The sequence below is a fragment of the Nicotiana tabacum genome, chromosome 15 (assembly GCF_000715075.1).
Source record: "Nicotiana tabacum cultivar K326 chromosome 15, ASM71507v2, whole genome shotgun sequence".
NCBI lineage: Eukaryota > Viridiplantae > Streptophyta > Magnoliopsida > Solanales > Solanaceae > Nicotiana > Nicotiana tabacum.
The window spans coordinates 7,875,339-7,900,303 of record NC_134094.1 but is presented as its reverse complement, the minus strand read 5'-3'; the positions used below and the strand labels follow the sequence as shown (position 1 = coordinate 7,900,303).

At 37.1% G+C, this 24,965-nt stretch overlaps 3 protein-coding genes across 3 annotated transcripts; 2 read left to right on the top strand and 1 right to left on the bottom strand.

Annotated features, from left to right (window-relative positions):
* Nucleotides 1-1,427: 1,427 nt before the first annotated feature.
* LOC107764174 (nudix hydrolase 8) lies at nt 1,428-6,952 on the top strand. Its single transcript, XM_016582712.2, has 9 exons — nt 1,428-2,061; nt 3,192-3,451; nt 4,068-4,133; nt 4,228-4,365; nt 4,598-4,675; nt 4,795-4,845; nt 4,936-4,970; nt 5,626-5,734; nt 6,412-6,952. Exons 1-9 carry the CDS (start codon nt 1,920-1,922, stop codon nt 6,616-6,618), a joined length of 1,086 nt encoding a protein of 361 aa, XP_016438198.1. The 5' UTR covers nt 1,428-1,919; the 3' UTR covers nt 6,619-6,952.
* A 134-nt stretch (nt 6,953-7,086) lies between these two features.
* On the top strand, nt 7,087-15,840 carry LOC107764175 (nudix hydrolase 8-like). The gene is made up of 5 exons (XM_075230490.1): nt 7,087-7,856; nt 7,976-8,026; nt 8,115-8,149; nt 14,812-14,920; nt 15,517-15,840. The coding sequence occupies exons 1-5, from the start codon at nt 7,695-7,697 to the stop codon at nt 15,721-15,723; spliced, it is 564 nt and encodes a 187-aa protein (XP_075086591.1). The 5' UTR covers nt 7,087-7,694; the 3' UTR covers nt 15,724-15,840.
* Nucleotides 15,841-15,930: 90 nt separating this feature from the next.
* On the bottom strand, nt 15,931-19,327 carry LOC107818715 (disease resistance protein At4g27190-like). The gene is given in 4 exon segments (XM_016644747.2): nt 15,931-16,203; nt 16,425-17,217; nt 17,219-18,898; nt 19,102-19,327. Coding segments are annotated over 3 exon segments (2,457 nt in total). The 5' UTR covers nt 19,132-19,327; the 3' UTR covers nt 15,931-16,203; nt 16,425-16,470.
* Nucleotides 19,328-24,965: the final 5,638 nt, after the last annotated feature.

Genomic DNA, 24,965 nt, shown 5'->3' with positions numbered 1-24,965 from the left:
TTGAACCAAATACTTTTCGACGTTGAATATGAATTATTCTAAAATTTTTGTAAAAATTACAACAAATAATATATATGATCTCATAACTTTAAAAAAATATTAGGTTCTTGTTTATAATCTCCAATGTTGAACTCATAAATTTTAAATCCTAAATCTGCATCTGCTGGTACTGCACCAAACAAAGGGGCCTCGGCTTGATAAACAATCTTGTTTTATTTTGCTTTTAATGTGGTTTATTTTCTTTATAAATCTGGATCTGGTTTCGTGAAATTAGATTCTAGGACAATTGTGAGAGAATTTGTTTGGTTTGTGATCGAATCTCACATATGGTTTTTTTTAAATTCTTTATATGGCTTGGGCAAATCCTCACCCTTTGAGCTACCTTTTGAAATTGAGTTAGGCCAAAGGTTCAAGGTGAGTCTTATTATAGTATCAAAGCTAGGTCCCTGATGTTCGGCCCCCGGGATTGATTGTTCACGCTTAAGTTGGCAAGTTTGGGCATGCGAGAGTGATGGAATCCCATATTGAAGAGAATAGCCGTTCATATTCATTGTTTACTTTTTTTAGCCATATACATAAATTATACATTAATTAAACACAATTATACGTGTATATTACATAAATTATGTATATATTATGCCTCAATCGACTATTTTTTCATTTAAGTGATTGGATGAGCGACTATGTGGGTTAACTCTTCTATTGAAGATGGATGGGCTCCTTGGACTCTTTATTAGGCTTGTGCAACCCTTATCCTTTGAACTAACTTTTTGGAATGAGTTAGACTCAATGCTCATTCTTATAAGTTTTCACAAACTATATAGTTTAAAGTCTAGTAACTATAGTTTGTTTAATTATTATTCATAACTACTATTCAATTGCTACTAATTTGTATCACTTGTATTCAAACGCGCAACGAATACAACATGTGTCAAATGTATTCGTTCACACAACGAATACAACATGTATCAACTGTATTCGTTCGCGCAACGAATACAACTAAGGTGAAACAGAAATGCAGGAAAATAAAATGTTGTTGTTGAGAGTCTAACTCAATACCTCCGCTGACTAAGTAGGCGCTCTAATCAATTGAGCTACAAGAGCTTGTTGTTCTCTTTGTTTTAGTTCAAAATAATTAATCTCTTATTTTATGAATTTGTTATAAAATTCAAATATAATTACGAATAGTAAATTTACTGAAAGTATAGCTACGAATGATAAATACAATATAAATATTTGATGTGTCGGGCTTTCTCTTTGATAGGCTTTACAGAATACGAATTCGAATTAATAGACTGAATGCACATACTAGACACTAGGTTGGTGGGAAGCCCCCACCCACCCCCACCCCCACCCCCAAAAAAAGGAGTAGAGCCAGAACTTCCATGGTTTAAAACCATTGAGTTTCCTCTGCTTTCTCTTCACACTAACTTTACCTCACACTACTCTTTCCATTTTCAATTTCCCTCTCAGTTTTCCTTGCACTTCCCTTCATTTTCGACACTTTAATTTATGCAAATAACTTATAAAATATCTTTCTTTTAGTAGTTGTTTTTCAACCTTATGTTTGTCATTTTATACAAGGTTCATTTTCAACCACATGCTATATTGCCATCAATCTTAGATATCTGCTTTAACTTTATGTCAATTTCCATGTCTTAATTCATCTCCTTTATATATGTTATCTTCTTTGTTCTTTTACTTACAGTTCTTCACTGGTTTTGTTCACATTTTAGTTTTCTCCGAGGGGGGCGAAAATACCCAAGAAAATATCTTGTTATTAGCATTACAAAAACGAATCTTGAACTTCTTTTTTTAATATGTAAATTACGTGGTTTCTTTATCTGGGTTATTTATAAAGCTGTCAAGATTTTGGTTTTTCATTTGGACTGTGGAACTGAGCTGTTGAATTAGTTTAAATGGAGCTGAAATATGTTGATTCTAAGGCAATATCAATGTGTAAATCAGTTGGTATGGAGATGATGAAGTTTTCTAGCTCATTTTTAGACTCAAAGCTCAAGTTTGGTGTCAATGTAGCTCCCAAGTTTTGTTCTTGCAAAGGTAATTTTCTGTTATATAATTAGGCTTGTCTACCCTTTTGATTTTTGAATTTAATTAGAAGGTTATTTTTCCAGTGCATTCATCTTTTATGGGTATAAGAAGACTGTTACTCTATAGTCTTAAACATGCTACGGCGTTTCTGTGGCTATAATGTCATAAAATGAAAGTTTAAAAGGTTTAACTTGTTTTGTTTCTAAGTACTAAAATATGTCCTTTTTTTAGCAACGGTCTAAAACTGAAAAGTATACCCAAATTATCATAAAATGGAACAGAGAGAGTACAAGTTTCGTGCTTAGAGTATTTAATTAGTGTATCCCGATTTTGGAGAAAGCCAGCCATAAGCTACTTCTTAGAATAGTTGTTTTCTGCTTTGTTGATTGGACCCTCCAAAATTGTTGTGGCACCAGTGTCGAATCCTCCAAAAATGCATATTGAAAGGATCCGGCAAACACCCGGTGGTATTTTTGAAGAGTCCGAGCGGGTTTGATATTTTGATAGTAAGTGCATGTTTTGAAGGTCAAAGCATTAGCTATGCAGATAAAAGCATTTCATGTTTGTCCTTCATTTGTTGTAACGTTTGTTGGGTGTTTCATACTTAACTCGAGTTCAAGTGTTCGATTGGTATAAGTCTTAGTAGAGGTGTCTAATTGAAAAAATCAGGCAAGTTTAAGGGGTATGTATTCAGCATCATTCATTCCACTTTTCTCATGTACTAAGAGATTTGTGTTTCTTGTTGAATAATGTGACCATTTTTTAGATGTTGTGGTCACACTATTCAATATGGTATGAGAGTTCAAGTCCTACCGCCATCCATTAACATAATATCATGCTCGCAGTTGAATCATACTGTCAACATAAAAATGGTTTCTCTCTAACATTTCCAGTCATTTTATTCCGTTTTAGACGAGCTTAAGTTTGTGTATTCAAGTAAGTCCGCTCTTGTCAAAATGGCTCTACAATGAGGCAATACAAAGCGCATCATTAGCTTTCCTGTTTCTACTGCGGTCATTAAGAAGAATATTATCGACGCATTATTAGATAACACCACTACTGCTGCTGCTAAATGAGTAGTGTTGCTTTTTGTACTGACAATGAAGTTGAAATACTGTACTTTTCTGGTTTACCTTCAGGGCTTTCAGTGAAGGCTTCTTATTCAAGAACTTCTTATGATGCTACAAGCTCAGTCACCAAAAAGAATTTCTTAGTGGACACTTTCTCTTATCAGATAAATGGTACAAACCGTACAGGTTTGTATTTTAGAGATAAATGGGTACTTGATGCCTCTGATGATGAATACGGAGGAGTACTCGTCAATGCAGAAAGACTACCATCCAATCCGGGCAAATTTACGTCTGTACTACGTGCATCTCTCGCTCATTGGAAAGTGAAGGTATTTCAGCAACTACTATGTTAGACTAGTCTCAAACTTCATGACTAGATTTGTTGTCTGGTGTTGATTACTACACAGTGTTATCATAGGCGAACCACCCTTTGGAGCTCTAGCTCAGAGATCAAATAAAGCGCGGGCTTTAGTGAACAAAGGCGAAAATGGGAGAAAATACGATTATATATGTATAGTCCAACAATAATAATTATAAGCATGAATTGAAAATATATGGATAAAGAAATTGAAAGCGATCTACGACAAAGTGAAATTTCATTTGTTTAGCATCGCTTATGCTCATTGGCAAGGAAAAGTATGCATTAGAACCTTGATGTCGACACTGAAGCACCCACTAAGCAAGGTGAAACGCTCAATATGTTTTGAGCCTCGCTTCAAGACTTAAGCGTGCCTTTGACAACATTGTAACTGCATAGTGGAAGCTGTTGCATTTTAACTTTTTCCTGCCGTTGCATTTTAACTTTTTCCTGTTTATTTTCGACAACTCTTGCGATTGTAAAACACACTTGGAATCTTTTCCAAAAAGACTCGCCATTTTTGTCAATTATTATTAGATAACATTTTATAAAACAACTTTTGCTAATTAATGGCTCCCAATGCACAGGGGAAGAAGGGAGTTTGGCTAAAGCTACCAGTGGAAAAATGTGATCTAGTTCCTATTGCAGTAAAGGTATTATATCACTTTACCTGAAATCTTTTTGGTGTTAGTTCTTTTGATGTTGAGTTTTGGCTAAAATAAATGGTCAAACTCTAAATTTTTGTAGGAAGGATTTCAGTACCATCATGCAGAAAAAGGATATGTCATGTTGACTTATTGGATACCGGATGAACCCTGCTTGCTTCCTTCTAATGCATCTCATCAAGTCGGAGTTGGAGGTTTTGTGATCAATGACAAAAATGAGGTGCATATTTTTCTATTTGGATGAACTTCCTATTAACATGTATAAGCTTATGAAGATCATTATGCTTGAAATATATCAAGGGTCTATCGGAAACAACCTCTCTACCTTCTTAAGGTAGGAGTAAGGTCTGCGTACATACTACCCTCCCCAGACCCCGCTCATGGGATTATACTGGGTTTTCTGTTGTTGTTGTTGTTGTAGTCCCATAGCCTCTAATGAAATACTGATTTAGGTGCTCGTCGTGCAAGAGAAGCATTCTGCGCCGGCTCTTTCAGGCCTATGGAAAATACCAACTGGTTTCATTCTTGAGGTATGTTCCTGTATTGCAATTTGACCTTAGCATTTTGGTCACTTTTGACAGAAGTAAATACTGAAACGTGTAGTCTGTATACTTAACTCCTTAAACGTTGTTCTTGTGTCGAAATACAGTCAGAGGAGATCTTTACAGGAGTTGTGAGAGAAGTGAAGGAGGAAACTGGGGTAAGAAATCCACATTTTAACATATTTTTTTTACTTAAACTAGCAATTGTAATCAAAATGATGATTTTTCTTTTTCATTACTCTTTCCAGATTGACACAGAATTTGTGGAGGTTATGGCTTTCAGGTAACGAAATTCTTCCTCTTCAAAGGACCATAAGTTTATCGTGACTACTTTATGCCTTTTTAGCGTTAGGAAGATCTATATTAGCTATTTTATAAGAACATGAAATGCTGATACGATAAGTATCCGAGCAAACTTTGTCTCAGACACTCACAGAACCTAGAAGTTTAGGATACTTCTTGCTTTCTAAAAAGGGGCAGCCCGGTGCACTAAGTTCCCGCTATATGCGGGGTTCGTGTAAGGGCCAGACCACATTGTGTCGTATGTATGTAGCCTTACCTTGCAATTTCTACAAGAGGTTGTTTTTGCGGCTTGAACCTGTGACCTCCTGGTCACACTGCGACAACTTTTATCATTGCGCTAAGGCTCCCCTAGACTTCATTGTTTAGGACACTTCTTGCTTTCTGGTGTAACAAATTGATCGAAAAGGATGTGCATTCGATGTAGAAATATAAGATTTATTTTCTTCCAACTACAATAAAAACTGCCCATCTTCAAGCTTAATTGAGCTTCTTGCTCTCACTCATGCTATTTGAGACAATCACACTCTAAACCTTAGTTTAAAGTGTCAAGTGAAATGCTGGTTAAATTTTGGACTCTAATTGTTTATTTTACAGTCTCCATTTTTTAATTAACACTTATCGATGTCCTCTTTCAGGCACGCACAAAATGTGGCCTTTGAAAAGTCCGATTTGTTCTTCGTCTGCCTATTAAGGCCCCTGTCAAAACATATCAAGGTTGATGATCTAGAAATTAAGGCTGCTAAGGTAAGCATATTGTATAAGTTAATAGGCAATAAAAATAGATTTGATATCTGTAATTCCTTCACTAAGTGATATATTCAGTTTAATTCATCCCATAATATCATCCCCATTATACTTTTTATTCCATCCATTACGTTTATTTTCTGGAGGAAAACATTGATTAACCTCAAGAAAATTGAGAAACTACTTATTCCGTCATTTCAGAATACGGGCCATTAACATCTAACATTAATATTTAGAATATACTCATCTATTGGCATTTTCATTCTTGTTTAATGTTCCACATTGGTTTGGGAAATTTGTTGTTTCCTCGCCCGATGAGCTAGCTTTTTATGTTAAATTAGGCCAATGTCCTTTTTTCTTAACATGGTATCACAGTCGGATTCATCCATGTTCTTGGCTTTGTGTCACACCCATCCATGTTCTTCGCTTTGCACCACACTATATTGTTCATGCACAAGATGTTCAATCCTAGGCGTGCAAGGGATGTTAAGTGTCTTATATTGGTTGGGAAAATGTGTTAGTTCTTTTCTTATATGATTTTGGACAATTCTCACCTTATGATCTAGCTTTAGGAGTTGAGTTAGACCCAAAGTCCATTTTTTTAACAATTCTGACGAGAGTGTGGTTTATGCCACCTTGCATTTAGTTAACCTGCCTTTTTTTTTTTCGCGATGCAGTGGATGCCTCTAGTTGAGTTTGTGGAGCAGCCCTTAATACAAGGAGATGACATGTTCAAGAAAATAATTGACATTTTCATCGCTCGACTAGGGAAGCGTTACTGCGGATTGTCTGTCCATCAACTGGTTTCCAAATTTGATGACAAACTTTCCACATTGTACTTCAACACAGTTGATGATCCAGATTTGAACTGTGAAGCTAGTTAGCATCACAATCAGCATAGATATTACACTTCACCACTCACAATGACTAACATCAGTTAGTCGTATATGTGATCTGCTGTAATCTGCAGGGTATTGACTCTGTAAATATGTAAAATATATGTTTTAAGTGATTTAGTTTTCCAAAAAAGTTTTTCTTCCCTCAATGGCACTTTAGCTCATAATTGTGCAAAAGCAAGGACATATGCTGAATTTTTGAATGTACAATTTTAAGATGCAAGACCAGTTTACTATACAATACAACTGAAACAAAAAATTACTCTGTATACAGTCAAGCAATCAAAATATCAACGAGTCAAGCTCAACATACTTGATAACATTTGAATTATGAACTTCATATCATTATTTTAACCAACACTTAGACATTATTATCAGTGTTTAATACTTGAAACATTGTCCGGTTTGCAACAACGAAAAACATTTATCGAGATAATAGTTTTAAAAATAAAATAAAGGGAAGCTTTGGCGTAATTGGTAAAGTTGCTGTCATATGACCAGGAGGTCACGGGTTTGGACCGTAAAAACAACCTCTTGCAGAAATGCAAGGTAAGACTGCGTACAATAGACCGTTCCTCGGATCCCGCACATAGAGGGAGATGTAACGACCCGGCCGGTCGTTTTGTGAGTTGTAGCCCCGTTCTCCCATTTACTGCTCATTTTATGCTTAATAGTTTCTATGTGACATGCTGGGGTAGTCGGTTCGGTTCTGGGGAGGTTTCAGAATGAGTTCGGTTCTACTCTTCACATGGTCGAACCATCTAATTTTATATAACCTTATATGTTCGTACATTCATCTCAGCATCCTTATTTCAGCCACCTTCATCTTCTAGACATGAGAGTTCTTGACTAACCAACACTCTGCCCCATACAGCATAGTCGGTCTGACCACCGCTCTATAGAACTGACCTTTAAGTTTTGGTGGCACATTCTTATCACAAAGAATACCAGAAGCGAGCCTCCATTTCATTCATTCCGCTCCAATACGATGTGTGACATCCTCGTCAATATCCCCATTCCCTTGTATAACAGACCCAAGGTACTTGAAACTTTCTCTCCTACGGATGACTTGTGAATCAAGCCTCACGTCTTCGTCCACTTCCCGAGTCGCGCTACTGAACATGCACTCCAAATATTCTGTTTTGGTCTTGCTCGTCGTGCAAGAGAAACATTCTGCCCCGGCTCTTTCAGGCTTATGGAAAATACCAACTGGTTTTATTCTTGAGGTATGTTCCTGTATTGCAATTTGACCTTAGCATTTTGGTCACTTTTGACAGAAGTAAATACTGAAACGTGTAGTCTGTATACTTAACTCCTTAAACGTTGTTCTTGTGTCCAAATACAGTCAGAGGAGATCTTTACAGGAGTTGTGAGAGAAGTGAAGGAGGAAACTGGGGTAAGAAATCCACATTTTAACATATTTTTTACTTAAACTAGCAATTGTAATCAAAATGATGATTTTTCTTTTTCATTACTCTTTCCAGATTGACACAGAATTTGTGGAGGTTATGGCTTTCAGGTAACGAAATTCTTCCTCTTCAAAGGACCATAAGTTTATCGTGACTACTTTATGCCTTTTTAGCGTTAGTGTTGCGACCAAACACACTCACGCAAGTATACGCGGTCGTCGAGTAATAAAGTGACTAAAAGTCGGATGTCGAACCCACGAGGACTTATGATTAACTATTAACTAAATTAGACTATCCTAATTATCTAAACAAGAATTAAATCTAAAAATATTTTATTCCAACTAATTAAATAAGAAAAATATAAATAATAAACTTTGAACAGAGAAAGAGCAGATTTTAATGATATCAATGTAATGAAAACGATCTAGGGTTATGGTCTATCTAACAATCCTATTGTATTCTTCAATTGAATTGACCGACTAATTTATCTAGCTTATTGGTTGACAGGGTTAATATTGCTCATAAGAATCTGTCGAGTTCTTACTCGCCTATTCCAGCTAACTTAACGCCTATATGTCTATGGAGTGAGAATCAACAAGAACGCTTTTATAATTCCTGTAAATCAACCAAGCAAGGCAATTAGGTATATGTCTATCCTAACCACGAATCCGTTCCCCGATGCCCGAGTTCAAGAACTTGCCCTACTCAATCCTATATGCAATATAGAATTCCCACTTTCGAGTTCAATTCTAGATTCGTAGATAATATTCAATTGGTGATCAAGCAATTAAATAATTAAGTGCAAGATTGAATAAATAAACTAATATGATAAATCAAGAAGTCAAAATCAATATCCGAATAACAATAGTCATGAAAGAACCACAACCCTAGAACGTGAAGTTTAGCTCCACATAGACATGGTAGCCAAATAACAAATCATATAAAGAAACATAAAAATTACTAAGTTTGGTGGGAGAAAGATGAAACTTGATGAATTCCGGCCTCCACAGCTTTGTCGTGGCTTTTTCCCTCTTCCCAATATGTTAGATGCCCTAAAAGAGGCGTTTTTAGCTTATATATTGCGTACAAAAGTCGTGGGCCAAAGCTCTCCTATTCCTAGTCCAAATCGGCTTCAGGGATTGATGCTAAGGTGGATGCGACGCATCCACCCCTAGTTCTTCCATCTCAGCTTTGCCCAGGTGCGGATGCTATGGCGGATGCTATGGGCTGACTTCACTGCTAAGGGTGCGCGAACTGATCTTTTTCTAGATTGGATGCGACGCATCCAATCTCTCTTCCTCTACCTAGAGCACCTTTTCTTCATATTTTTGCACTCCACACACCCTAATTCACCACACACAACTCAATTAGTTATAAAATCAATAATTAAACCATGTTGGGCATTTTAAAGATCAAATAGCATCAAAAAGCGGTTAAAACATGGGTAAAGTAACATCAACACATATCGAAATATGCCAAACATCACTACCCCACACTTAAACCTTTGTTCGTCCTCGAACAAACCATCCTATAGTAGACGAAACAAAATTAAGCTCTTATTATTCAAAGCACACTGCACCTATGACCGTGGTTATTTGCAACAATTAGGCTCTAGGCTATGCATCACATACCCTTCCCTTTACTTATGCCATTCTTTAAAAATATTCGAACAAAGACAACATGCTCACAACAATCCTAACCTCAAAAACCGACTCAATGTCACTATGCACTCATGGCTTGAACACCCAACATCATAGAGAAGTCTAATAACGTTACCTATCCCTCGTGAAACCATGTGCCCTCACAACAAGAACAAGAGAGCGAGTTCAATCCACACATTCGAATCTCATGATCAAATATATTTTAATGACTCACATATATCAAAGAAAATCGCTCACTCTCACAGAGAAGTCACATGCATGCAATTGGTACCATAGGCTTGCCCTTAATGTAAATCTCTACTAATGTAAGCTCGCTCGATCTAAAATCAATTAGGACTTTTTCATGGTTGTAATGTGGGCTAAGGGACGGGTAGGATATATTTAAGGAATAGTGACTCACCCTCCTAAGCACTTTAATACATCACAAAATTACTTTAAGCATTTTTTTTTCAACCCCACTTCAATTTCACAAACAATATCACCCCCAAAACAGTCCCTTTTTCTTTAAGCACTACTTTAGTTCATACCCACTAGCAAGAACAAGATAACAATTTATTCATTTATATTTTTCTTTCTTTTTTTTTTCTCTTTTTTTTCTCTTTCAATTTTCGCTAGTGGTGTATTATTTTACAAAATAAGTGCACCCTTCTTTCTTTCATTGGTTCCACTCAAAAGTCACCCCACACTTAGTCCCTTCTTACTTCTTTTAGCGCTCATCTAACAATTAAAGTGCTTTAAGAGGTAAAAGGATCAAAACAATGTCAATTAAGAATAAAAAGGGTATATGCTTGTAATGTGGGTACCAAATAAAAGGTCTACAGGCTCAAAAGGGTTAACTAGGGATAGATTTTATTTGTGATAAGCAATAAGCTCAAAAAGATCAAAGAAATCCTAAAATCATTTTTCAAACCGAGCATCACCTAAAATTTCGCTTCAACTCACATACCGGGCAAGTTCTAGACACAAGTACAATACATGGACAATACAAAAACCTTACCACACATGGCACATGACTCATTAAGGACGGTTACATTCCGACTCTCAAACAATGCAAGTATTCACAGAGCAACGAGATATTAAGCATTAAGCGCAAAGTGAACACAAGTCAAGAAAATGAGAAATAGGCGCCACAAAACATGCTATCCATTTTAACAAGGCATCATCAATAATTTCAAATCATACAGAAGATACTACACATGCGAAAGTATAAATATGTTACTATCAAATAAGTCAAGGGCGCCTAGGTTCATCATTCTTGCTCCTTTTATTCCCTAAATTCCTAATCTACTCGGAAAGAAAAAACTACCCGGTTCAAACTACATCCCATGGAAAAGAACCGAGGCACAAAGAAAAACCACAGGGGATTATTACTACCTAAAGAAAGCTAAAAGATATATTTTGGATTTTTGTTTAGACTTTAATCCCTCAAGAAAACTGTCTAGGAGATCAATCGTCGGGAAAAGTCCAATTTTTCTAATTTTTCATTTTTTTTTCCTTCACAAAAGCTACTACACTTAAGAATGAGTACTACAACTAAGCTAAAATAGCACAGAAACTCATCCAAACGATCTCCTCACCCCACACTTAAAATTTTGCAATGTCCTCAATGCACATTATAAATAATAAGAGGGTAAACGAGACTCCCTGGTAGGCCAAAGGCCGAAGCAATAGCGGCTCACGAGGTACTCAGACTTCCCCAGGCATCGTCCTTTGTGTGGGCACCCCACACTTAGTCCTCACCATCTAGCTCGCTTTTGCACTCTTCTAATGGCTTTGCTTCCTATGCTCATAATCCTACAAAACAAAAATAAATACTACAAAATAATAAAAATAAAATAAAATAAAAAGTAAACAAAAATAAAAGAAAGCAGTAACGCTGGGTTGCCTCCCAACAAGCGCCTGATTTAACGTAGCGGCACGACGTGAATCACTTTTTGCCTCCACCTCGAACTTATGAATTGAGCCCCTAACATGGCATCCAGTTTGCGGCTATGCTCCAGTGGTGGGGCTACAAAGATAACCAGGCCAAGTAATAAATTTTTTACTCTACACTTCTCGGCCTTTAGATGAGGAATGTATTTTTTGCTTTTTGGCATGACAAATTCAAAAATATAGGCATCATGTTCCTCTTCCATTGACTCCTCCAAAGGCTTAGATGACTCGATTTCCATGTCATCATCCAAATACAATGTCGAAAAATGTTTAGAATGAGGACCAACACGCCCCAACTTTAGAATTGTATTACTATTTATATCCTCATATGTGCACACATTAGAGTCTTCAAATATAACATTATCTGCTACCTCGCATGGCTCTAGTGTACTTTTCTCAACATGGGCATCATCAACAGAAATATGCTCGAATGATTGGCTCTCCACTTTTAGCTCCTCAATTTGGCGTATAAGCTCCTTTTCAGCTTCTGACAACTCATTACTATTTTGTTGGGCGATAGACGCAACAACCTTTGCATTTAATTTATCTTGCAAGTCGTGAATAGTAGTGACAAATTTATAGATCCCTTGTCCCAGTTTAGATCTTCCCTCTATAAAGTGTCTCATCCTATCAGTAAGTTCCTCATGTTGAGCTTCATATATTTCTAACTTTTCAGCCTGTTCTGCCAGCCAAGTTTGGCTCAAAATCTCCTCTTTTTCAAAAATTTTCTCTTGCTGGTACTCGCTCTCTTCATTCAATTCTTCCATATTGGCCTTCATTCTTGTGATTGCTGCCCTCATTCTTTTCATATCTTTTTTGAGTTCATCCTGTTGCTCTGCTACTTGCCTCAGAATATCCCTAATATATGCATCAGGCTCCATATCCTGCACTTCATTGCCCCTATCAAACTCAGAAATATCATTAGAAAGATCATAATAAGGGCTCAGAGAAGGATGAACAAAATTAGGACAACCATCCCAATGGCCATCTTGACCACCACACATATTACAAATATTCCACTCAAAGGATTGAGATTGTGCGCACAACTCGCTCCTGGGAACATTCTGACAATTTTTCCACCAGTGGGGTCCTCCACAATATGGACAAGGATCATCAAAATAAGAATAACCATCATTCGAACAATTTTTATTCCAAGATGCCATGCTAAAATAAATAAAAAATACTAACTAAAATAAAATAATAAAAAAACATGAATAGATAAAAAAAATGTCTAATCTAGAAAAATAGCAAATTTCTAAGTCCCCGGCAACGGCGCCAAAAACTTGTTGCGACCAAACACACTCACGCAAGTATACGCGGTCGTCGAGTAATAAAGTGACTAAAAGTCGGATGTCGAACCCACGAGGACTTATGATTAACTATTAACTAAATTAGACTATCCTAATTATCTAAACAAGAATTAAATCTAAAAATATTTTATTCCAACTAATTAAATAAGAAAAATATAAATAATAAACTTTGAACAGAGAAAGAGCAGATTTTAATGATATCAATATAATGAAAACGATCTAGGGTTATGGTCTATCTAACAATCCTATTGTATTCTTCAATTGAATTGACCGACTAATTTATCTAGCTTATTGGTTGACAGGGTTAATATTGCTCATAAGAATCTGTCGAGTTCTTACTCGCCTATTCCAGCTAACTTAACGCCTATATGTCTATGGAGTGAGAATCAACAAGAACGCTTTTATAATTCCTGTAAATCAACCAAGCAAGGCAATTAGGTATATGTCTATCCTAACCACGAATCCGTTCCCCGATGCCCGAGTTCAAGAACTTGCCCTACTCAATCCTATATGCAATATAGAATTCCCACTTTCGAGTTCAATTCTAGATTCGTAGATAATATTCAATTGGTGATCAAGCAATTAAATAATTAAGTGCAAGATTGAATAAATAAACTAATATGATAAATCAAGAAGTCAAAATCAATATCCGAATAACAATAGTCATGAAAGAACCACAACCCTAGAACATGAAGTTTAGCTCCACATAGACATGGTAGCCAAACAACAAATCATATAAAGAAACATAAAAATTACTAAGTTTGGTGGGAGAAAGATGAAACTTGATGAATTCCGGCCTCCACAGCTTTGTCGTGGCTTTTTCCCTCTTCCCAATATGTTAGATGCCCTAAAAGAGGCGTTTTTAGCTTATATATTGCGTACAAAAGTCGTGGGCCAAAGCTCTCCTATTCCTAGTCCAAATCGGCTTCAGGGATTGATGCTAAGGTGGATGCGACGCATCCACCCCTAGTTCCTCCATCTCAGCTTTGCCCAGGTACGGATGCTATGGCGGATGCTATGGGCTGACTTCACTGCTAAGGGTGCGCGAACTGATCTTTTTCTAGATTGGATGCGACGCATCCAATCTCTCTTCCTCTACCTAGAGCACCTTTTCTTCATATTTTTGCACTCCACACACCCTAATTCACCACACACAACTCAATTAGTTATAAAATCAATAATTAAACCATGTTGGGCATTTTAAAGATCAAATAGCATCAAAAAGCGGTTAAAACATGGGTAAAGTAACATCAACACATATCGAAATATGCCAAACATCACTTAGGAAGATCTATATTAGCTATTTTATAAGAACATGAAATGCTGATACGATAAGTATCCGAGCAAAATTTGTCTGACACACATAGAACGTAGAAGTTTAGGATACTTCTTGCTTTCTAAAAAGGGGCAGCCCGATGCACTAAGTTCCTGCTATATGCGGGGTTCGTGTAAGGGCCAGACCACATTGTGTCGTATGTATGTAGCCTTACCTTGCAATTTCTACAAGAGGTTGTTTTTGCGGCTTGAACCTGTGACCTCCTGGTCACACTGCGACAACTTTTATCATTGCGCTAAGGCTCCCCTAGACTTCATTGTTTAGGACACTTCTTGCTTTCTGGTGTAACAAATTGATCGAAAAGGATGTGCATCCGATGCAGAAATATAAGATTTATTTTCTTCCAACTACAATAAAAACTGCCCATCTTCAAGCTTAATTGAGCTTCTTGCTCTCACTCATGCTATGTGAGACAATCACACTCTAAACCTTAGTTTAAAGTGTCAAGTGAAATGCTGGTTAAATTTTGGACTCTAATTGTTTATTTTACAGTCTCCATTTTTTAATTAACACTTATCGATGTCCTCTTTCAGGCACGCACAAAATGTGGCCTTTGAAAAGTCCGATTTGTTCTTCGTCTGCCTTTTAAGGCCCCTGTCAAAACATATCAAGGTTGATGATCTAGAAATTAAGGCTGCTAAGGTAAACATATTGTATAAGTTAATAGGCAATAAAAATAGATTTGATATCTGTATTTCCTTCACTAAGTGATAATTTCAGTTTAACAATATCTTGTCCAATGGTGTGTGACCTTATTATGTAATGTCTTCGGATTTTAAAACTTTCGTGAAGAACAACTCTCACCCCATCCCATCCCTCTGGAGTTATAGTAACTAACATTTAACGTTAATATTTAGAATATTACTCATCTTTTGGAATTTCATTCTTGTTTAACGTTCCACATTGGTTTAGGGAATTTATTGTTTTCTCGCCTGATGAGCGAGCTTTCTTAACATGGTATCAGAGTCAGACCAACCATGATCTTGGGTTTCGTCACACCCATCCCTGTTCTTGGCTTTGGGCAATGCTATATTGTCCATGCACAAGATGTTCAATCCTGGCATGCGAGGGATGTTAAGTGTCTCATATTGAGTGGGAAAATGTGTTAGTTCTTTTCTTTGGACAATCTTCACCTCATGATCTAACTTTAGGAGTTGAGTCGGACCCACTTCTTACTAGTGTGTGTGGTTTTATGCTACCTCGCATTTACTTAACCTGCCTTTCTGTTCGCGATGCAGTGGATGCCTCTAGCTGAGTTTGTGGAGCAGCCCCTAATACAAGGTGATGACATGTTCAAGAAAATAATTGACATTTTTATCGCTCGACTAGGGAAGCGTTACTGCGGATTGTCTGTCCATCAACTGGTTTCCAAATTTGATGACAAACTTTCCACATTGTACTTCAACACAGTTGATGATCCAGATTTGAACTGTGAAGCTAGTTAGCATCACAATCAGCATAGATATTACACTTCACCACTCACAATGACTAACATCAGTTAGTCGTATATGTAATCTGCTGTAATCTGCAGAGTATTGACTCTGTAAATATGTAAAATATATGTTTTAAGTGATTTAGTTTTCCAAAAAAGTTTTTCTTCCCTCAATGGCACTTTAGCTCATAATTGTACAAAAGCAAGGACATAGGCCAAATTTTTGAATGTACAATTTAAGAATGGTCTGAAGTGTTTAAACACAGATGCAACACCAGTTTACTACACAACACAACTTAAACAAAAAATTACTCAGTATACAGTCAAGCAATCAAAATATCAGAACCAGAAAGAAGAAAAATAGTACAAACAAGGAATAATTATTGGCAGAAAAAGTATAAGATATGAAATGCATCACAACAAACTCCACCAATTAACTTTGGCTCGAAACTCTGTTTTTCTGGTGCAGGAAGTTCCTTCTTCTAGTCCACTCCTGCATGAGGCAACAATGAGTCAATCGGGACATATCTCAAAGCTACACCAGTAGCCTATCTGTTCATCTTTCTTGTAAATGAGTTTTGACGTCTAACAGGAAATAAATGAAGAAGTCTAGGAACAAAATCAATGTCCAAATTATTAGTTCTAAATAAAAGGATGCTAGTGGGCGAATAATCAAGTACAGTACCACTGACATTTTCATAATTGATAAATCACCTGAAATGCAGTGGAAGTAGCCTCAACTTTGATCCTTCTGTCAGTATTAATAAAGTGGTTGGAAACAATGCTCTAAATTTGACTTGAAATTGTCGGCATCCCACTCCAATCGGTTCCACCATTCTGATAGTCCTCTTATTACTTTGATGTTCTTGGAGGTTTGAATAGACAGAGGCAATTTCTTTATTTGATTGCATTTTATCAAACTAAGTTCCTCCAGGTGTTCCCACGTATTCGGTGGCTCGCCTAGAGTTCCTAATTTTGGACAGTCTTCCAACAGTAACTTCCGAACTCTTGGAATTTCTGAGTTGGCAAGTGTCGTTTGACTTGAGCCGCATTGCACAAACAACTCTACCAGCTGATCACAATGGGCAATTTCAATATGTTCCAGGTGCTTCGGTACAGAAAAAGCTCCACCAACGTTAAAGAGACATCTCAATCTTTGACAACCCAAAATATCTAGTCTGCGTAATTTAGAAAATCTTAGACCCAGAAGATGACTGATATCAGATACACTCTCTAAATTCTGTATCCTGAAGAAGCAGAGATGTTCCAGATTTGGTAGAGGGTTAAACCGTCCACTTCCTTTTTCTGCTGGTTTGAAATCACAAGAACAGTCATTTACTGTAAGTTCTTTTATTCCATTAAAACTGTTGTATGCAATAAACTTCCTGAGACCCTTGCAGTTTTGCAAGGACAAATTTGAAGCAAACTGCAACATGCCTGAGAGCTCTCCCTTACTGAAAATTTCACACTTGGAAATAGCTATATTCCTTGGTGAATTGTTAAATTGTCGCATGCCTTAGAACTTCCCCAACTACAATGTGAAATCTTTTCAATCTAGACATCCAGGTGTGGTCTCTATTAGAAACTGATGAACTATACATACTGATGAAAAGAGAGGTCAGCTTCTGTAGAGAGGAGAGCTCATCAAAACAAGTTGATTCAAGACGGGTACCCAGCACATCTATCATTTCCATGCTAGCCAATTTGAGAAGAATTCCTTGGTCGATGCTCTCCAAAGAATTTGCAGTTAAACGCCTGAGATCTGTCAACTTGTCCATTCCTGGCGGCAGACGATGTAACCTTGTATAATCACAATCAAGCAATTGCAAATTGCAGAGATTACCAATAGGTGGTAACTCTGTCAACCCAATGCAATATTGTAGTATTAGAGCACGCAGTTGATATAAACTATTGATGGAAGAAGGCAGTGCTCTAATACCAGTTCCACTCAGATTCAAAACTCTTAGGGCTGGAAATGCAAGAAAAAGTTCATGGGGAATATTTTGAAGGGGATAATTATGTTGCAAAAGTAAAGTTGTGGTCACTGGGCATTCCATCAAGCCATCAGGTAGACATTCAATGTCGTTGCTTATGAAAGATATTCTCTTGACAGAAGTAGACATTTTAATATGTGATATATCACTCAACCCAATTCCAGCTTGAATAAGAGAATTGTGCTCACCCCCAAAGGAATTAGCTATCCATATAGCAACATCACGAACCACGTCATGCATCTTTACAGAGTTCGACTTATGGGTTTCTAGCAAGCAGACATCTTTTAGACTCTCAATCATTGTGATTCCCCCGTTGTAGGCTTCTTCATATGTGTTACGTTCTCCAAGGAACCCCTCCGCCCACCAACAATGTATGAGATCATCTGTTGAAATAGCCACAGGATATAAGGAGCAATACAAGAAACAACTTTGAATGTCACCTCCCCTTTTGTTCACATGTTTGCTTCTTCGCTCTGAGGATAATTCAATATCCTGAGATTCTAAAGAATCAAAACTCCACTTGATGACCTTGTAAACATTATCTTTTACATCTGTGTTGTGAGGTTCTGACATTCTAAGTGATCCCAAAGCATCTTTCCAAAGCTCGACCCTCTTCTTGCCTCTCATAGATGCTCCTATGACAGTGATTGCTAAAGGTAATCCATTGCACTCCTTTGCAATTTCCTTTGCAACTGGTTGAATATGCTCCAGATTGGCAATATCTCCCGCATTTTTGACAAACATTTGCCAAGATTCATCTTCATCAAATGTCAACACCTTCATTTCGGTGTCTGTTTTCATTTGCCTACAAACATCAACAAAACGAGAAGTTAAAATTACCTTGCTTCTTGCGGGATCTTCAGGTTGGGGCACACCTACATGATCCAAATTTATAGCTTGCCAAACATCATCGAGTATAAGAAGGAAACTCTTTTCTTCCTTGAGCCTCTGATGAATTCTGCTGGCAATGCGTTCTACGCTTTCCTCACTGTCTACCTTTAGGTTTAATCTGTTGGCAATTTGTGCTTGAACCTTTCTTATGTCTGTTGGCGGTTTGGGAACTGTAACCCATACCACAACACTAAAAGACAGTTTAGAGCTTGACACAGCAGTCTTTACGAGCTCATTGTTCAGATTCTTCACCAAAGTCGTTTTGCCGATTCCTCCCATACCCCATACACCAATGATGCCTACCTGAAAGGATTCAAATTACCAAAAAGAAATTTACCCACAAGTCATGGATGGAAAATTGGTTATAAAGAAGAATTTTAGCAAACTAGAGCAGAAGGGCTTTGATCATAATTTCTTGATCTCAACTTTTTCAACTTAACCTCCTTTAGAAAAGAGTAGTACTAGTACAAAATCTACTTTAACTATCAACAAGGAATTGTTTTTACTGCGGCCAAGACCGCTGCGTATCTTTGCATTTTGGCTTTGGTTTTCTGACTGGTGTGCTTGCTGCTGCCTTTCTTTTATTTTTTCCGATGGTCATCCAAAAACAGTCTATTCTTGAAGGCAGGGATAAGGTCTACATATATTTACCCTCCCCAGACCCACACGTGGGATCACACTGGGTTTGTTGTTGTCGTAAATTAGCAACTACCAATCCTAAACAATTTAAGATCACACTGGGTTTTTAAGCTCGCAAAGTTGTTCTCGCATCATTCGTGCTTGAATGGAGACTTCCGAGCGAAGACTGCAATTTGGACAACATTTATATGCAACCATCTTAATGTCTTCTTGCATAGATTCCCAGTCAGTCTCCAGCTTTTGAACATGTTCGACCCACTTGAGAACCTCTGGTTTTGGTTTATAGCCTTCTTCCTTAGCTATTTCCAGCTCCTCTTTGATATCATCTCTAAACTTTGTTAGCTTCTCCATTTCCTCTCTTACACTTTCAACATTTGATGTGAAACGGACGGTATTTTCAATCTTAGGATAGATGCATTTACACACCAACTTCCCCACCTCAACAACAAAACCACCTACAGCATTAAAAATTATTTCCATTGAACAATTCGTGAGACTAAACTAACTGTTTCTTCTTTGCTTAAGGCAGAAATCCGAGAACAAGAACAAATTATTGGATGGCCATACATTAATCTCAAGAATAAGATGACTTTTGACTGAGGTTTCTTCTCTCCTTGACTCAATTATTGGTCCAAAAGACAATTTTTTTCTAGTAAATTCTTACTTATTTTCGGTACGAGTATTTAGAGAATATTTTTTAAGTATCTTGACATTTGGCTTATGAATAATAATATTTTTGTCACAAAATTTCTAAGATGCTTTTTGTTACGATGTCACTTGGTTTAATATGATGTCTTTGCCTATCCTTTTTATTATGTATAGATAATACGATATATATATATAATTAATATATATAAATACGTCCTTTAATATGACATGATAATATAGATTTCTTACATAAGGTAAAGCCAATGAAGCAATGGCTTTAGGCCCCCAAATATTTAGGGCCCATTTTTAATTAATACTATAGGTTAATTCTATGATAATTTTTTTTCCAAAATATATTGAATATTTATGGTAAAATAGTATATAACAATCTTCTAAAAAAGAGTATTATTTAGCCAATGTGATTTGTGGCGACTAATAGTAAATTTACATTCTAATATTAATATTATTTTTCTCTTTCTCATAATAAAACTTGTATTTTACATTCTTTCTTTTCCTCTTATTAAGTTGTCTATTCTCTAAAAATAATAAGGGACGAAAGACGATAAAAACTTATTTGCATCATATGTTTATACCAAACCAATGAATATAAGAAATTTGTCGTGCATTTATAATTTTTAACACTTAACCATGGTTGGGTGATATATATTTTCACTTTAGTTTGTTCATTATTTTCTTAAGGTTAAATACATAGTTAAGTGTCACGATCCGAAATTTTCCACCGACGAAACCGTGATGGCGCCTAACATTTCACTTGCTAAGCAAGCCAACGTTAGAGAATTATTTACCAATTTCTTATTTTCATTCAGTAATTAATATTAATTAACTATAACTAAATATAGCAAGTGCAGAATATCATAAATATGTATTAACTACTACCACCCAGATCTGGAGTCGCAATTCATGAGCATTTTAGAATTTACAACAAATAATGGTCTGAAAGAAATACAACTGTCTGGATGAAAGAAAACAGTAAGACATAAAGGATAGACGGGGACTTCAAGGTATGTGAACGCCGACAGATCTACCTTGAGTCTTCAGACAACGGACCAGTAGCAAATCTCGATCAACCTGAGCCGATATCAAAATCTGCACAAAAAGTGCAGAGTGCAGCATCAGTACAACCGACCCCATGTACTGGTAAGTATAGAGCCTAACCTCGGCGAAGTAGTGACGAGGCTAGGACAAGACACCTGAACAGTTTAATCATGCTAGTGGCAATAACAGTAAATAAGAAATAACGCAGAAATAATGGGAGGTGAACATACAATGGGAAAATACAACATAAGGAGTGAGAATAATAAAAAGACATAATTAAACCGGAAATCCTTAAACGAATTGAGCAATTAAGACAACAAGGAAAACTGCACGGCATCACCTTTCGTGCTTTTACTCTCAACCTCACCAAATAACAAATAAGACTGCACGACATCACCCTTCGTGCTTTTACTCTCTTCCCCACAATATAAATAAATTATGCACGGCATCACCCTTCGTGCTTTACACTCTTTCTTACAATATAATTAAATTATGCACGACATCATCCTTCGTGCTTTACACTCTTCCTCACAATATAATTAAATTATGCACGACATCACCCTTCATGATTTACACTCTTCCTCTCTTCCTCACAATATAATTAAATTATGCACGGCATTACCCTTCGTGCTTTACACTCTTCCTCACAATATAATTAAATTAATAACAACGGATAGAGAGGAGTTTCATAAGAAAATCAATATTTCATAAATGATTATTTTCACAATTTAACATCTCAACCTCGAATCAATATTCGCAATTTTATCGACCTTGGTGGAACCGGATACAAGTTTCCCAACATTTCAACAACAACAATAAGCATGGATAACAAGATTTAAGACTACAAATTTGCAATAATGGAATTTCACTCGCGTACTATGACTCGACCATAACGTATAGATGCTCGTCACCTCAACTATACACCATATTCAACAACAAAATACGTAGCAAATACTCACACAATATCTATTCCCTCAAGCCAAAGTTAGACACAACACTTACCTCGCTCCGAAGGCCACTTAATTCTCAATCACAACTTTTCCTTTGTAATTCACCTCCAAACCACTCGTATCTATTCAAAAATGACTCAATAATATCAAATATTGCTAAAGGAATCAATTATATTTCATAAATTAAACTTTTCAATTTTTTCCTCCAAAAGTCAAAAAATCGATCCCGGGCCCGCTTGGTCAAAACTCAAGGTTCGGACCAAAATCCTTTTACGCATTCACTCCCGAGCCCGAATATGTAATTAGTTTTAGAATCCGACCTCAAATCGAGGTCTAAATTTCCAAATTCCCGAAATCCCTAATTTCTACCCTAACCCCTAATTCTACCATGAAAACTCTAGATTTTTGGTTAAAAATTCAAGAAATAGTTTAGAATCAGTTACCAACACTTTGGGGAAGAAAATGACTCTTGAAAATCGTCTCTACCCGTTTGGTTCTTGAAAATGTTGAAGAAATGGCTCAAACCCGTGTTTGGAGTCTGTTTTAAGCCACTGGACAGGCCTTCATCGCGTTCGCGAGAGGCCTATCACGATCGCGATGCACAACGGCCTAAGGCCTTCGCGTTCACATAAGGCAACTCCCCCTAGCCTTCGCGTTCACGACCCAGTGGATACGTTCGCGTAGAAGAACATGACTACCCCTCCCCCAGGTCCCCAAGTGCTTCCCGTTCGTGATGGTCAGGTCACGTTCGCGAAGGATAAATCCCCCATCACTTCACGTTCGCGACCAGGCCTTCGCGTTCGCGAAGAAGGATATGCCAGACACCAGAATCTGCAGAAAACTAGATTTTTCCCAAGTCCAAAACATCCCGTGGCCTATCCGAAACTCACCCGAGCCCTCGGGTTGGAGCCGTTTGGAAGTTGATACGCGCAGAATGGAATTTCTAGAGCATTACTTAGCTTGCTCGACATTGGATTTTTCTTGTTCGAGGTAAGTAACTCTTCTAATCTTGGAGTTGAGAGTATGAACCCTGAATATATGTATTTCGTGAAATTGTTGGAAGGTGACGCACATGCTAGGTGGCGGGCGTGTGGGCGTGCACTATAGAAATTGTGACATAATTATTTTAGTGAAATTCTGTAGTTAAATGATCTTGGCATTTTTCATGTGGTTTTATGAGTTAATGAAATTGAGCTGAAAAACATATTAAAAATCATGTTGAAGTTATGTGCCAACATTATTGGGACCCGCAGAGGTCATATTATTGTGAATTATTTATTTTAAATTGAAAATTCATACTTAGTCATATTCATTTCATTGCATATCATATCTCAGTCTCTATTGTTATTTATTGATACATCATATCATCATTTTGGGCTATTATCATGACAATGTTATCCTATGAGAGAGAAACTGGAGAGATTGATGACTGAGGGAGGCCAAGGGCCTGATTGTGAGGATATTTTTGGGATCGGGCTGCACGCCGCAGCAGGCCATGTTGGCTTTATATATATATTATACTATTGCACGTGAGTTGGCCGTGCGGATCTATATATTATACTATTGCACGTGAGTTGGTCGTGCAACATGTGAGTTGGCCGTGCAGATCCAGTTATTATTATTATAGCACGTGAGTTTTCCGTGCAGCACGTGAGTTGTCCGTGCGGATCCAGATATGATATTATAGCACATGAGTTGGCCGTGAAGCACGTGAGTTGTCCGTTCTTATAGCGCTTGGGCTGTAGGAGCCCCTCATGAGTCTGTACACACCCCCAGTGAGCGCAGTCGACTATAAACAGGGATCAGTCTGCATGCCACATCAGGTATTGTATACCGCTGAGTGATTGAGTGTGCTGAGCATAGTGAGAGAGAATGCGAGACAGTGAGATTGAGTACTCTGAGAGTGTGAGTACATGAGTACAATCTCTGAGATACATTGAATTGACATGCACACATGACATACATGTATAGAGATATATTTTCCTCATGATGTACGGTATCACATTATTCATGATTTCTCACACATGTTGACAGATGGACATAGTGATGCATTGTTTTACATTGGTTATCTGGAAAGAAAATCAGACATTTTATTTATTATTGAAAGGATTTCAGAAAAATTACTATTTTCAAACTTACTCATATTTTTGGTAACTTCGGTAAAAGATTTGGGTTTTCACTGATGTACTTGAAAGGAAGAACTACTTTTAGAAATCATAATTTAGTTGAGCATTTTAGTTCTGAGTTACTTCTTATGTTATTGGCATTACGTTGTTATGGACTATGGTGAACTATTGGTTTTTGATCCGACCTTGGTAAAAGCTCGTCACTACTTTCAACATAAGGTTAGGTTTGTTACTTACTCAGTACATGGGGTCGGTTGTACTGATACTACACTTCTGCACATTGCGTGCAGATGTTGGCTGTTGTTGTTGCTGTGCTCGATGGTTGCGGGATTCGAAGATATACCTGCGTTCCTGTTGTAGCTGCCTTGTGTTCAGGGTAGCCTTAGATTTATAAAAGCTCTATTTATGTATTATTCAAACAGACTATGTATTTATTTCATTTACACTTTGTAAACTCTATTCTTAAAAGCTCATGATTTGTACTACCAGTTCTTGGGGATTATATAAGATTAAGATCTTTATTCACTTAAATTGCTTTAATAATTATTATAAATTGGATAGCTGGTAATTGGCTTACCTAATGGGTTGGGTTAGGTGCCATCACGACTAGTTGGATTTTAGGTCATGACAAGGTAGTATCAGAGCTCTAGGTTCATAGGTTCTACAAGTCATAAGCAAGTGTCTAGTAGAGTCTTGCGGATCGGTATGATGACATCCATACTTATCTTCGAGAGGCTACAGGGAATTTAGGATATATACTTCCCATTTTTCCTTCCTTATCGTGCGGGATTGATTTAGCTTGGGACATAACTCTTTGAATTCATTTCACGTATTCGTATGCACACATGAGTGCTCGGTATCAGTTGTGCATCGCCAACATGTGATTCTATGAACGAGGTTCGAGGTGAGTATTCTGTGTTTTGGTGATGGGCCAGTCTGGAGGACTTGAGG